At 62.9% G+C, this 12,790-nt stretch overlaps 1 protein-coding gene across 2 annotated transcripts; it reads left to right on the top strand.

The window, feature by feature from the left end:
• The first annotated feature begins 330 nt into the window (after positions 1–330).
• On the top strand, positions 331–12,300 carry CHRNB4 (cholinergic receptor nicotinic beta 4 subunit). Of its 2 annotated transcripts, XM_047739068.1 has the most exons (7): positions 331–496; positions 4,496–4,644; positions 6,558–6,602; positions 6,705–6,814; positions 7,456–8,440; positions 8,972–9,058; positions 11,066–11,197. In XM_047739068.1, the coding sequence occupies exons 1-6, from the start codon at positions 442–444 to the stop codon at positions 9,032–9,034; spliced, it is 1,407 nt and encodes a 468-aa protein (XP_047595024.1). In that variant the 5' UTR covers positions 331–441; the 3' UTR covers positions 9,035–9,058; positions 11,066–11,197. The 2 variants fall into 2 exon arrangements, with proteins under 2 accessions (XP_047595024.1, XP_047595023.1); XM_047739067.1 differs by lacking the exon at positions 8,972–9,058 and having other exon boundaries at positions 11,066–12,300.
• The last annotated feature ends 490 nt before the right edge of the window (positions 12,301–12,790 follow it).

The raw sequence follows: 12,790 nt of genomic DNA on the forward strand, positions 1-12,790 counted from the left end.
CTTGTCTGCAGAGAGCCTAGCCCCACTCCGTCTGTCTCGCTTCCTACTCCCGGCGACGCCCCTTTCATTCGGCAAACCCCGGGGTACGGACACTTCCCGGGGCACAGCTACGTGCCCGACCAGTGCGGGGACCCTGCGCCAGCGTCTCCGCGTGTCCCCATCCGAGGGCGGGGCGGGCGCAGCGGGAGCAGGTGGGAGCCAGGTGGGGGCGACAGCCAGCGGCAGCGGGTCCCCGAGCCAGCCGGCCCCGCCCCTCCCCGAGTGGGCGGGGCTCAGGGCGGCCGCCCCCGCCGGGCCCTCCCTCGGGGCCCTAGCGCGCGTCGGCGCCGGGGTCAGACTCCGAGGCCCGCGCCCGCGCTCTCCGCCCGCTCGCTGCTCGCCGGCGCCGGGCTGCTCCGACCGCTGGGCTCGCCGCGGCTGCCTCTGCGGCCCCCGCCCGCCATGAGGACTGCGCAGCCCCTCGTCCTTTTCTCCCTGGTTGCCCTTTGCCGGCGCGGTGAGTTCTTTTCGGGACACGAGGGAGGGGCTCCTGTCGCGCCGCCTGGCAGCAGCGGCCACAGGTGGGGGGGGGGGGGGGGCCGCGCCGCGCCCGGGGGATGGCCGGAGCGTGTCCCGGCCGGACAGGCGTGGGCAGGGTGAGTCCACTGGCCGAGGCCCCGGGGGCGGGCTAGGGCGGCGGGACTTCGGGGTTTGGGGTGGGGACGGCTTCTCCTCCCTGCGCACCTGCCGGGGCAGCCTCGACCTCTGGGCTCCGCACCGGCGCGAAGGGAGTCTGCGGGACACCGACGTCAGGAGGCGACAGGCTCCTCACCTGCCAGGTGTGGACGCCCGGGAGCACCCCCGCCGCTCGGCCCCGGGAGAGAGGGCTCGGGGCTGCAAGAGATCGGGGAAGCTCAGCCGGGACGGGAAGGGGCTGGCCCAAATCGCCAGACCCGGGGTGGTTTGCGGTGTGGAGCGGTCCCCTAAGAAACACTCTAAGACACCGCTGTCTCTGGTCACCCACCGCTGGGGCTGGGCTGGCTGGGACAGACAGGGTGGCTGAGGGTCAGGCCATGGAGATGAAGCGCCAGTACCTGACTCCTGGAAGGGAGACCCCACTGGCCCTTCCCAGGCAGAGTCCTGATGCGATGAGGAGTGCCTTCTCCCGGCCTCAGTTCCACCCCGAGTTCCAAGGACTCTTAGCTCCTACTGTCTGGCCCAAGCTTGTCCTCTGAGCCCTGCTTGGCGCAGAAGACCAGGCAGGACTACATCTTCCTCGGACAGGACACATCACTGGGGGTGCCAGAGGCAGGACTTCGAGGACACACAAGTTCCTAGAGGGAAATGACGCTCTCACCAAAGACGGTGTTCCCACACTGTGTGCGTCCTGGCTCTGTCACCACTTGCCAGGTGGCCCCTGCCATTTCTCTCCTCTCTCGGGCCTCAGTTTCCCCGTCTGTTCTATAGGAATGGTATGTCCTGCCTACATCCCTGGGGACTCAGACGTGAGTCCGCTGCAGTGTTTAAGTGTGGTTCCCGGCCGCCTGCATCAGGGCTCAGGATTACCCCGCACAAACTCTCAGCCTCATGGGACCAGACTCTCCAGAAACAGAGCCTGGGCACCTGCGTTTACCCAAGCACAGGGGTGATTCTTACACATGACTGGTGACCTGTGGGGAGATTTTTGTAAAAAGTAAAAATCTCAACCTTAAAAAAATCCAGAGCTGCCTTTAATAAACACAAATGCCCTGTTCCTTTCCTCAGTTAAGGACACTCGCCCCAAACTGACAATCACTCCGCTTTCCAGAAGCCACCCTGCCGGGGGATTCTGTCGTCTTTACCTTCTGCGGTTTGTGCTCCAAACCAGAGCGAACACCTCTTCACTTTTCCAGTATCACATTTTCAGATCACACTTTGCCGACCTGGACACACAGCACAGTGGAGGCCTCGAGCTGTGGCTTCCTCTCAGGTGTCCACCCCTTACTGCCCCCGGAGCTGGTTTTCCAGAGAAGACCTAGGAAGGCCTGCCCAGGCCTGGACAGAGGAGGCACAGACCCACAACTCCTCAGAGTCACTGGGTCATGACTGACCCCTAGTGGTGGCCTCTCTGTTGGACTGTGTTGAACCAAAATGCCTGCAGGAGGCTCCTCCCATTCTGGGCCACCCTTGTCATGGAGAGGTGACAGGCCCTTATCTCTGGAACCCAGCAGGCCTCACAGGCAGAAAGCAACCACTGTGCATTATTCTGGGCTACCGCTGCCTTTTCGGCGGGGACGGGGGACCATTACAGCCCACAGCAGCAGGGCTGGCCAGTCCCACCCCCACCCCACCACACACACATACAAGCGCCAGCAGGCAACAATGGGGACACACTTGGGCTTTGGTAATGGTACGGACTCTGCAGGACAGTCTCCTTTTGGGGACATTAGCAAGGGCAGGACAGAAGGCACTGGGGTCCGGGAGGGCCTGTCTCTGACCTACTGGGGCTCCTCAAGTAAGTTCCTTCCCTCTTGGGTCTTAGTTTCCCGGGTGAGAAACAGGGAACGCTCAAAACAGTCTGAGGTTTTCAGGACCCCTAACTCTGGAGCCCACAGCCTGTCCTCGGCACAGGGAGGGTCCCTCAGGCCGGCTGAATGCCCAGGAGGCAGGACAGCCGAAAGGTGAGCAGCCTGAGTGTAACGGGGCTGCAGGGATGGGGGCTCCGGGCTTCCCCTGTCCTAGAGCACCAGGAGCTGCCCTGGCCTCAGAAATGCCAGAGGGGCTGGGTGGAGGGACATGACCCACTTTCTGCCAAAATACCTGCACTGGAGAGGGGCTGTGGGAGGGACCCGGCTCTAGTCCGGAGCCACAGGCTGGCTTCCAGAGAATTCTAACAGCTGGCCTCTGGGAGGGGTCGGGGTACAGAGGCAGAACTCAGAATCTAGGACAGGCATCCAGAGGACCCCTGTGGGCAGCCCCAGGCAGTCGGGGGAGGGGCAGCGGGTAGCAGGTGTGCCTGGAGCCTCGTGTGCAAGGCACTCAGGATCCCATCTGCTCCAGATAGGCAGCGAGTTGGAAAGTGCACAGAGCCGGCTGGCGTGGCGGCGCCCCTGTGGCCTTGTGCCCAGCCCAGCACCCACACAGGGGGCCACCTCAGACCCCCTTCAGGGCCATTCTGAACTCTCTGGCCCCACCCAAAGGGAGGGATTTGGCAAAAAGCCATGCACAGGCCCGTCGGGGAAGGACCCCTCAGGGAAGGACATCATGGGAACCCCATGCCCCACAAGGCCCAGCCCCTCCCCCGCAGCCCCACCCCCAACCCCTGAGCAGCCTTGGCCCCTGCTCTGGTCCTATCTGCTCTTCGCGCCCCACTCTCCTGCCCCACACCCGCTGCCCTAAACTCCCCTCCCCTGCTGCTGGGCTTTCCTGCCAAGCGACCTTGATCTTCCCCAGAGTCTCCTTCCAAGATGCCACCCCACCTCGGCCCTCAGCAGATTCATTCTCCCAAGACACCAGCTAAACAAGACCGGGTCCCTGCACCTCACGGTCACTCCCAGACGTGTGAAGGGGATGGGGCCAAGACCCACATCCCGCTGGGCAAGATGGCCAGGCCTGTGGGAGCTCAGGGGGCCTATGCTCATCACGGCCCTGAGCCCACCCCTCTCCTCTAAGCTCTGCACCCGGAGCCACCTGTCAGCCTGGACCCCAGCATTGGGGGTCCCAAAGGCCCTTCGCAGTCTGAAGCTTTCAACTCAGGAAACTCCCCATGGCCAGTCTGTTCTCTCCCCGTGAACACAGCACCCTCCACCCCACTCCGCCCACGAAACCCATGGTGACAGTCCTCCGCCACCACACCGGATGGAAACGGAGGCAGGGGTCCCTTTTGGGGTTCTGCTCGCTGTCATCCCTGACACTTAACACAGCGCCTGGCACAAGGCAGATGGCCATCTGACGGCTGGTGGCCGTGGGGCAATGCTGGCAGGAGAGAGAGTGCTCTCAGAGACTCAGAAGTAAGACAGTAAAGACGGGGCGGGGAGAGGGATTCAGGAGCAGAGTGCTGACCGTCTGGGGGACCGAAAGCTTCAGCTTGAGGAGAGTAGGCTGGTGCCAGGGCCCCAAGGGCTCTCTCTCCCGCCGGCTCTGAAAGCTGCAGGCAGGGAAGGCCCCAGTGAGGCCACGGCCACTGTCGCACTGTGTGGCACGTGGTGGCTGGGCAGAGTCGGGCGGGGCACCACGACGAGGGCTGCGGGGGTGGGTGGGAGGATGGTCGGATGGACTCGGAGCACAGAGAGACCAGCAGGCACCCCACTTCTGGACGCAGTGTCTGCGTGTGGGCTCCCTTCAGCCTAGCGGGCATAGGGGAGGGGGTAAGAAGGGGCAGCGCGGGGCAGGACGGAGCTCGGCTCTGCCTCGGTCACACGGAGCGGGCCCAGTCCCCCTTTGCTACTCCCGCCGCCCCTGGCCCTGTGTGCCGCGCCCCACTTGCCCCTTCGCGGCAGGCAGTGAGGGCCCTTCGGGTCTGCCTGTGTCTCCCCAGGGGACTGCCGCATGGCCAATGCGGAGGAGAGGCTCGTGGACGACCTTCTGAACAGGACACGCTACAATAACCTCATCCGGCCGGCCGCCAGCTCTGCCCAGCTCGTCTCCATCCAGCTGCAGCTGTCCCTGGCCCAGCTCATCAGCGTGGTAGGTGCTGGCGGCCCATCCGGGCCACTGGGCTGGAGCGCGGGGCTGGAGCTCGGGGCTGGGCGCGCCTCTGGCTTGGCCCAGGCTTCTGGACACGGTCAGGCCGCTTGTCTACTCCTTTCCCATGTGCGTACAACCACGAGTCGCCGAAACTGGGGGCCCGACTGCCTCTGTGCCGTGACTCTTTGGTCCCGGAATGCAGTCTGCGCCTCATGCCCCTTCCTCGCTGGGCGAGCCCTGCCTGCTGCGTGCCCACTGGTCCCACTGGTCGGGGCACCGCTGGGGACGGACAGGACTGAGACACAGGAAGGTTCCTAAGTGACAGATCCTGAACGGAGGGGCCATGGGGTAACAGGTTTGCTCAAGTAGATCAAACTGTTCGCTTAAGACCTATGTGTCTGTGTGTAAATTTTACCGCAACTTTAAAAAAATGTTTCTACGGACAGATGCAGGCCTTCAGCTCTGCAGATTAGCTTTTCCATGAGAACAACCAGAAAAGTGGGAACAAAATGCCCCGGGAATCTCCAACCATCTCGGAGAGCTCAGCCGGGACTCAAGGGACCAGGTTCTGGGAGGGGACCCTCTGTCTATGGCACCTTTCCCCAAATGCGATGGCGGGTGCACGGGAAGAGACAGAGGGGCCAAGGACCTGGGGGCAGCACGCTGGTGCCAGCGGGGGTCCCGCCGAGCGCCGGGCACTGGCGCAGGGCTGGGGGACATGCACCAGCATTCGAGCCCCACGGGATGGGAGGTCCTGAAAAGACCACCCATAAAAATAGAAACGAGTCGAGAACAACAGAACCAGCTCATGGACTAGATGAAGGGGGTCTGTCCCCCTATAACTGCCTGTCACTCCCGGGGGGCCTGTGGAGGCAGACAGGAGTCCCTGGGTGCACAGTAAGACAGGATGAGGTGAGAACAGCAAACAATGGAAGCAGACGCACAGAGGGTTTCCATGCAGGATGATGGAAGATTCCACAGCAAGTGCCATTAACGTGGCCCATTTTATGTTATGGGCCCTTTAGCACGATTAAAAATAAATAATAAAGAATTTTAATAGGTTTTTCTGAATAAATAAATTTTCTTAAAAGGGAAGTAACAGCCATCTGTAAGTTCAAGACAATTACGATGATGGAAAATTTAAAGTTCGTTGGATGGGGCTAACAGCAGATTAGTAACAGCAGAAGAGAAGGTTAATGGTCTGGAAGAGAGGTCAACAGAAAATGTCCACACAGACGACAGGAAAGAGGATGGAAAATGCAGAGGAGACTGTAACATGGTCCATGACGGATGTGGGGTTCGAGAGCTGATGGGGAGGACGGAGGAGGGATGCTGGGGACACAGGGAAGGCGTGGGGAGTTGCAGCAGAGCAGCACAGTCTGGGAAGTTGAGAAAAGCCTTTGAAAGGATACCCTGGCTGCAGAGTAGAGACAGCGAGGGCAGGGATGAGGAGGCCTGGGGCAGAGAGCAGGACCCGCAGGGAGGAGGAGGCCCAGGGAGGAGGAGGATCAGAGGGGAGGCTACTGCGGTCGTCCAGCTGGTGGATGCTGCCGGCAGCTGAGACAGGAGCAGCAAGTGGGAGATGCACGCAGTGGGTGTGGGGTGGGGGGTCCACCTACAGGACTCCCGGGGGGCTCAAAGAACGGCGCATCACGTCAGAGCCAGTCCCCAGGTTTCCGGCCAGTGGAGCTGCATGGCTGGGGAGGGAATGCCAGCAGAGGACCGGATCTGGGTGACAAGCACAAGATTTGTCCCAGACACGCGGGGAGGGAAAGAGCTCTGAGCCATCCTGGAAATGGTGGGTCAGCGGCTGGGCACGGGGGCCTGAGCCCCCAGCCTTCTGTGTGACCCGCGGGGTCTGTGCCCAAGGCTCCTCCCACCCGGTGAACGGATATCCCCATCTCCCTCCCCAGAATGAGCGAGAACAGATCATGACCACCAACGTCTGGCTGAAACAGGTAACTGCCTGCAGGGTCCCGCCAGAGAGGCATCTCTGGGGCCGCCCCCTCCCCTGGGTGGCTGCGGGCCCCTGAGTGACCAGGCCATGCCTGTCCGCCCAGGAGTGGACCGACTACCGCCTGGCCTGGAACAGCTCCCGCTACGAGGGTGTGAACATCCTGAGGATCCCGGCCAAGCGCATCTGGCTCCCGGACATCGTGCTCTACAACAAGTGAGTGGGGAGCAGGAGGGGACGGCCGGGCGGGCGGCAGGCCTAGCCACTGCAGGTGCTTGGCCGGAGCCCAGCCCTGGGCCTCATCCGTGTGTCACTCCAGGCAGTCAGGCTAGCAGAGGAGCTGGGCAGAGCCGCGGCACCTCCATGGGCGGGGGGGGGGGGGGTGCTGAGTCCGGGAGAATGCGGGAGAGCGTCACCTGCTCATTTGGGCACAGCAGGGCCCAGGGCCACCATCCTAACCCCGAATCTGGTGCTCCTTCTGGCCTCCCCCCTTGTCTTGCTGGCCTCGATGCTCTCATCGCTATCTGGGGGGTGGAGGGAGCTCGAGGGTCCCGTGGGGTCACAGTGCTCCCGGCAGAAGCACGAACCAAGTTCAGGTCCTCACTGGGATTGCTCCCTGGTTTTCTGACCTTGAAGAAATCACTTAACTTTTCTGAGCCTCAGTTTCCCCGTCTGAAAAACGGGGATCATGATAAAGCCCACGTCCAATGACGGTGCGGCCCACGGGAGCTCGTCCACGTGAGGGGCACCCTGTGCCACGCGGCTGCCACGGGAAGCAGGCCTTTCCAGGGAGGGCGCCCGGGGCAGGAGGAGGGCCGGCAGGCCAGCTCGCCACGTCCTCCTGTCCATGCCCCCAGCGCTGACGGGACCTACGAGGTGTCCCTCTACACCAACGTGGTGGTGCGCGCCAATGGCAGCGTCCTCTGGCTGCCGCCCGCCATCTACAAGAGCGCCTGCAAGATCGAGGTGAAGCACTTCCCATTCGACCAGCAGAACTGCACCCTCAAGTTCCGCTCCTGGACCTACGACCACACGGAGATTGACATGGTGCTCCGGTCGCCCACGGCCAGCATGGACGACTTCACTCCCAGCGGCGAGTGGGACATCGTGGCGCTGCCCGGCCGGCGGACCGTGAACCCACAGGACCCCAGCTACGTGGACGTGACCTACGACTTCATCATCCGCCGCAAGCCACTCTTCTACACCATCAACCTCATCATCCCGTGCGTGCTCATCACCTCGCTGGCCGTGCTCGTCTTCTACCTGCCGTCCGACTGCGGCGAGAAGATGACGCTGTGCATCTCCGTGCTGCTGGCGCTCACCGTCTTCCTGCTGCTCATCTCCAAGATCGTGCCACCCACCTCCCTGGATGTGCCGCTCATCGGCAAGTACCTCATGTTCACCATGGTGCTCGTCACCTTCTCCATTGTCACCAGCGTGTGCGTGCTCAACGTGCACCACCGCTCGCCCGGCACGCACACCATGGCGCCCTGGGTCCGCCGCTGCTTCCTGCACCGGCTGCCCGCCTTCCTCTTCATGAAGCGCCCGGACGGCGGCCCCTCGAGGACGCCCCCGCCCGGCCGGCCTCGCCTGACCCAGCCCGATGCCGCCGGCGCCCCCCACCTCTATGGGGCCTCCATGTACTTTGTGAACCCCGCCTCTGCAGCCCCCAAGTCCCCGGCAGGCTCGGGCTCGGCCTCTGGCTCCAGTTCGGATGCAGTGGGCCCGGCCCGGGATTCCCGGCTGAGGTCGTCGGGGAGGGGCCGGCGGGACGTGCAGGAGGCTCTGGAGGGCGTCAGCTTCATTGCCCAGCACATGCAGAGTGACGACCAAGACCAGAGCGTAAGTCCCCTTGTCCCCGTCCCCCCATGCCCGTCCCCCCACCCACAGCTCACTCCCAGGGACACAGCGCCCAGACCCTGGGGTGGAGTGCGAAGCCCAAAACTGAGCTGAGTCTCAGTGCAGCTCCGGACATTAGGGAGGATGGAGGTACAAGGATCCCTTTGGGTTTGTCTTGGGGTCCCCAAAAGCAGCCCTGAGGCAAGGCCCAGGCACAAGCCGGTCACCTGTGGAGCGAGCTCAGGGAGGATGCAGGGGTCACCAGGGAGGCAGAGCAGGCTGCCCATGACTGCCTCAGGCTCTGGGGGTTCTGAGGGTCTAGGGGAGCCCACAGCCCTCGGCTCCCACCCCCAGGACAGAGGGAATCCAGGCGGTCACTCCCCAGCACATCCAGCCTCTTGATGGGACAGAGGAGGGAGGAACCCCAGGCAACCCTAGCTGGTGGCTGTCACTGGGAGAGAAGATGACCCCAGTCTTGGGGACAAGGCTGGGGAAGGTACTGAGGGCATCTGCCCCTCACCTCCCCCGGCTCAGAACAGGACAGCTTTGGGGAGTACGGAACCGGCAGTTAGATCGTCTTTGCTCGCAGGGTCATGACGTGGAGCGGGATGACGCTGACAGGTCTGTAAACAGAGGTGACTTTTACTGTCACAGGACAAAGCCAGGGGCGCGAACGTGGAGGGTCTCCTGGGACTCACAGGCCGGGCTGGGGGTCACTGCATGCAGAGCAGGAAGGCCCAGCCTGGAGACGTCCCTGCACACGTCCACATGGGCCAGGATGGCTGTGTCACGGGGTCACGTGTGCTCTCCTTCCAACACCTCACAGACCAGGTCTGTCCCCATGGCGGCCTGCCGGGAGGAAAGGAGGGCACGGTCTCGCTCGCGCCCTCATTTCCGGTGCTTGGCCTGGAGGAACAGGAGGCCACGGAAGCTCCCGCTTCACCCTCAGAGGGAGAGCACATGACCGATGGGTGGCGGGACCGGAGCTCCTGGGGGGCCACACGCCCGCCTGCCAATAGCACTGCAGCCCCAGCCTGGCCCCTCAGGACTCAGGGTCTGCGTCTGTAGCGGACTCCAGGACACATTCCAGCTCCAGGAGCGAGGAGCATGGCTCTTGGGGACCCTCTGATCTCGCGTTCTCAAAGACGCTCAGGATTGTGCTTGCTTTGAAAACAAGCCAGCCGCTTGGCTCAGCTCGGCCACCGGGTCCCAGATGCTGAAATGCGGTGTGGGGCCCCAGGGCTCCAGGGAATCTCTGGGTGACTGTTCCTGGTCCGGCTCTGGGGCCACCAGGGCCATGTCGGAGCACGACCGGGGCTCTCCGGGAGGCCCCCCCAAGCCCACACTGAAACCCGGACCCCCAGGCTGCACGAGCACATGCCACTGAGAAGCCTGCTGTCCGTGCTCCTGGCCGAGCGGCCCCCTGCCCCCAGCGCCCTCCTCTAAAGGTCCCGCTTGGGCACTCAACGGCCTCTCCCCGTTTCTGATGCAATTAAATAAAAGCCAGGCAGGATCCCCCATTATTGTGATCACCGTTTCCCAGAACTCCAAGCACACACCGGGTGCTCCGCCGGGTCCAGGCCTACATCCAGGCCAAGACCCCAGGAACTGCGGCAAGAGGCACCTACGTATGCAAACCCCGCTGCACATCGGGGAGCCAAGGCTCAGAGACAGTGCTGCCTGGCCCCAGGCCAAGCCACGCGTGTCCACGCTGCCTCGCCTGCCCCCAGCACTTGCCAGCCGCCCTCCTAGAGCCCAGCGTGTCCCCCTTGGAGCACGGCTACCCCTCCGCCAGCCCAGGCTGCGGCTCAGCTCCAATACCTGCGCTCCCCTCCCCCACCGCGGGATTAAGCTGTAAATAGCACACAAGTATAAAAAGAGGGGGAAAGACACACCAAAGATACGGTCCTCTGAAACGAAACCCCAGAGAGCCAAGCAGAGGCCACACAGGGCATGCTGCTCGGGGCCAGCCGATCCCGGTGCCAGGAGCAGGGGCCTGACACAGGACCGCTCTGGAAGGGCCCCGACAAACTGGGTCACTGATGTCAGCTCGTCTGCCGCTGCCCAAATTTGCAAGCCCAGAGCCTCTGCTGAGTTTGGGTCGGGCCACTGTCCAGCGGGGAGCACAGAGAGAGAGGTCACAGGGGCCTGGGGTGGGCCTGGGTGGGGGATGACAAGCCAGGGTGCCCACAGTGGCTCTGGGCAGCGGGGGGCCAGGGAGGCTGGTCTCTGCCCACAGTGTTAGGAAACCAAGCAGATTCCGTAGCTGGGGATGTCCTGCCCCCCCACAGCGAGGTGGACCCCGGATCTTCCTTCGGGCAGAGCTCAGGCAGGAGGCTGGGGCTGAAAATGAGAGAAGGGGCCTCGCTGTGGCATGGTTCTCCAGCCACACTGCCCAGAGTTCCTGGTGTTGCTGTTACCAGCGTCCTGTCCTGCCTGGTGCCCACGGAGCGGGGGGGGAGCGGGGGGCAACAATGCTGGGGAGCAGGGGTCCTGTGATGCTGTGGGTGGTGATGGGGGGTCCACATCAGCCTGGGGGCACCCTGGCCCCACAGCGACAGCACCGCACGGGGGGAGGAAGGAGAGCAGGGAGCTCGGGCGCCCGTAACGGCTGCTGTCTGCCCACAGGTCGTCGAGGACTGGAAGTACGTGGCCGTGGTGGTGGACAGGCTCTTCCTGTGGGTGTTTGTGGTTGTGTGTGTGCTCGGGACCGTGGGGCTCTTCCTGCCTCCCCTCTTCCAGACCCACACGCCTTCTGAGGGGCCCTAGGCTGCTCTGTGTGCCCCAGGGCCACAGGGTCATGCAGTGAGAGGACCTGAGTCCCTCGGCCATCCACCCCATCAAACAGCCACAGCCAGGGGAGAACAGGACGGGAGCCGCGGCTGCCCTCACTTAAGGCCTCAGAGGACCTACAGGGAGCCCCAGCAGCAGGGCTTTAAACAGTGTGACTCCGGCCAGTCTCCTTCCCTGCACCAGGGACAAGGACGTGCCAAGAATCTTGCCCCCCCTCAGCCCCACTGTCACCCCATCGCCCTCTGCTACCCTGCCCACAGGCCCCCTGGTCTTCTCTGAGACCCTCACACACTTCGGGATCCTTTCCAGCTCAAAGCCTCTGCACTGCCATACCTTCCTCCCCCAGGGCCCCCCCACACTCCTCCAGTGGCTGCAGCACCCCATCCACGCTCCATCCCAGTGTCATCTCCCCACCAGGCCTTCCCCAGTCACCCTGCCTTCCTCCAGCCCTCCTGGGGACCGGAATTCTCACTGGCTGGTGTGTGTGTTGTCCACCTCTCACCCACTCCAGTGTGAGCTCTGGGACAGCAGGAACCCGGTCCTTCAAGTTCACTGCACTACCCCCAGGGCCTGGGACAGCGCTCAGCACACAGCAGGTGCTTAATAAATGTTGAATGAATGACTGACTCCTATTCCTTCTTCAAGCTCACATGCCCCCCCACCCCAGCAGCCGTCCCCGGCTCCCCTTCTGACGGAAGGACTCTTGGCCACACTCCCCAGCCAGGACACATGCTCCAGATCAAGGCCAGACTGAGCTGTTTCCCTCGCTGACGCTCTGACTGGTCCTCCCACTGGTTCGCCCAGTGCCGGGCACATGACAGGCTCGTAAAATACTTGTGCAATGCAGGATTTCTTTTTAATTCCATTGTTTTCAATTATACAATAAAATTGGCTTTTTGTGTATTGTTCTCTGAACATTAACACACGTGTAAATCCGTGTCCTGAGGACCCAGGAGAGCTCGATCACCCCAACGCCTCCCTCCCAGCCAGTCCCTGGCGACCACTGACTGGGTCCCCACCCCAGGGTCTGGTCTCAAGAACGCCACGCCCACAACCACACAGCCCGCCACGGGAGAGGGGGCAGCTTTCGTCCCTCAGCATAAGGCCCTTGAGATCCCTGGGGTCACTGCGTGCACCATCCCCTGCTGAGCAGTGAGAAGTCCGGCCCTCGAAGGACACACATTCAGGTAGTGACCAGTCTGGGGCAGCTGTGATCAGAGCCGCAGTAAAGCACTCAGGTGCTTGGGATTCTGTGTGATTCTGTGTGATCAAGAGTTTTCACTCCCCTAAAGAGGCGCCCGGGAGTGGAGTCACCAGGCTGCGTGGGGAATGGCTGCTGGACCTCCAGGACCCAGCCAGACGGGGCTGTGGAGCGGCCAGGCCACGCTGCGTCCCCACCAGCAAGCAGCAAGAGAGCCACTTGGGGCCCTGTCTGCTTGGGCTATGGGTTTATCTCCACCATCCCCGTAGGTGCCGAGCGCTGAATTAGCTCTGAAGTTGCTTTCCCTGACAACCAACATTGTGGAACATCTTTTCATGTGATTTTGGGGGTTTTGCCTA

Source organism: Lutra lutra, chromosome 7, assembly GCF_902655055.1.
Source record: "Lutra lutra chromosome 7, mLutLut1.2, whole genome shotgun sequence".
Taxonomy (NCBI): Eukaryota; Metazoa; Chordata; class Mammalia; order Carnivora; family Mustelidae; genus Lutra; species Lutra lutra.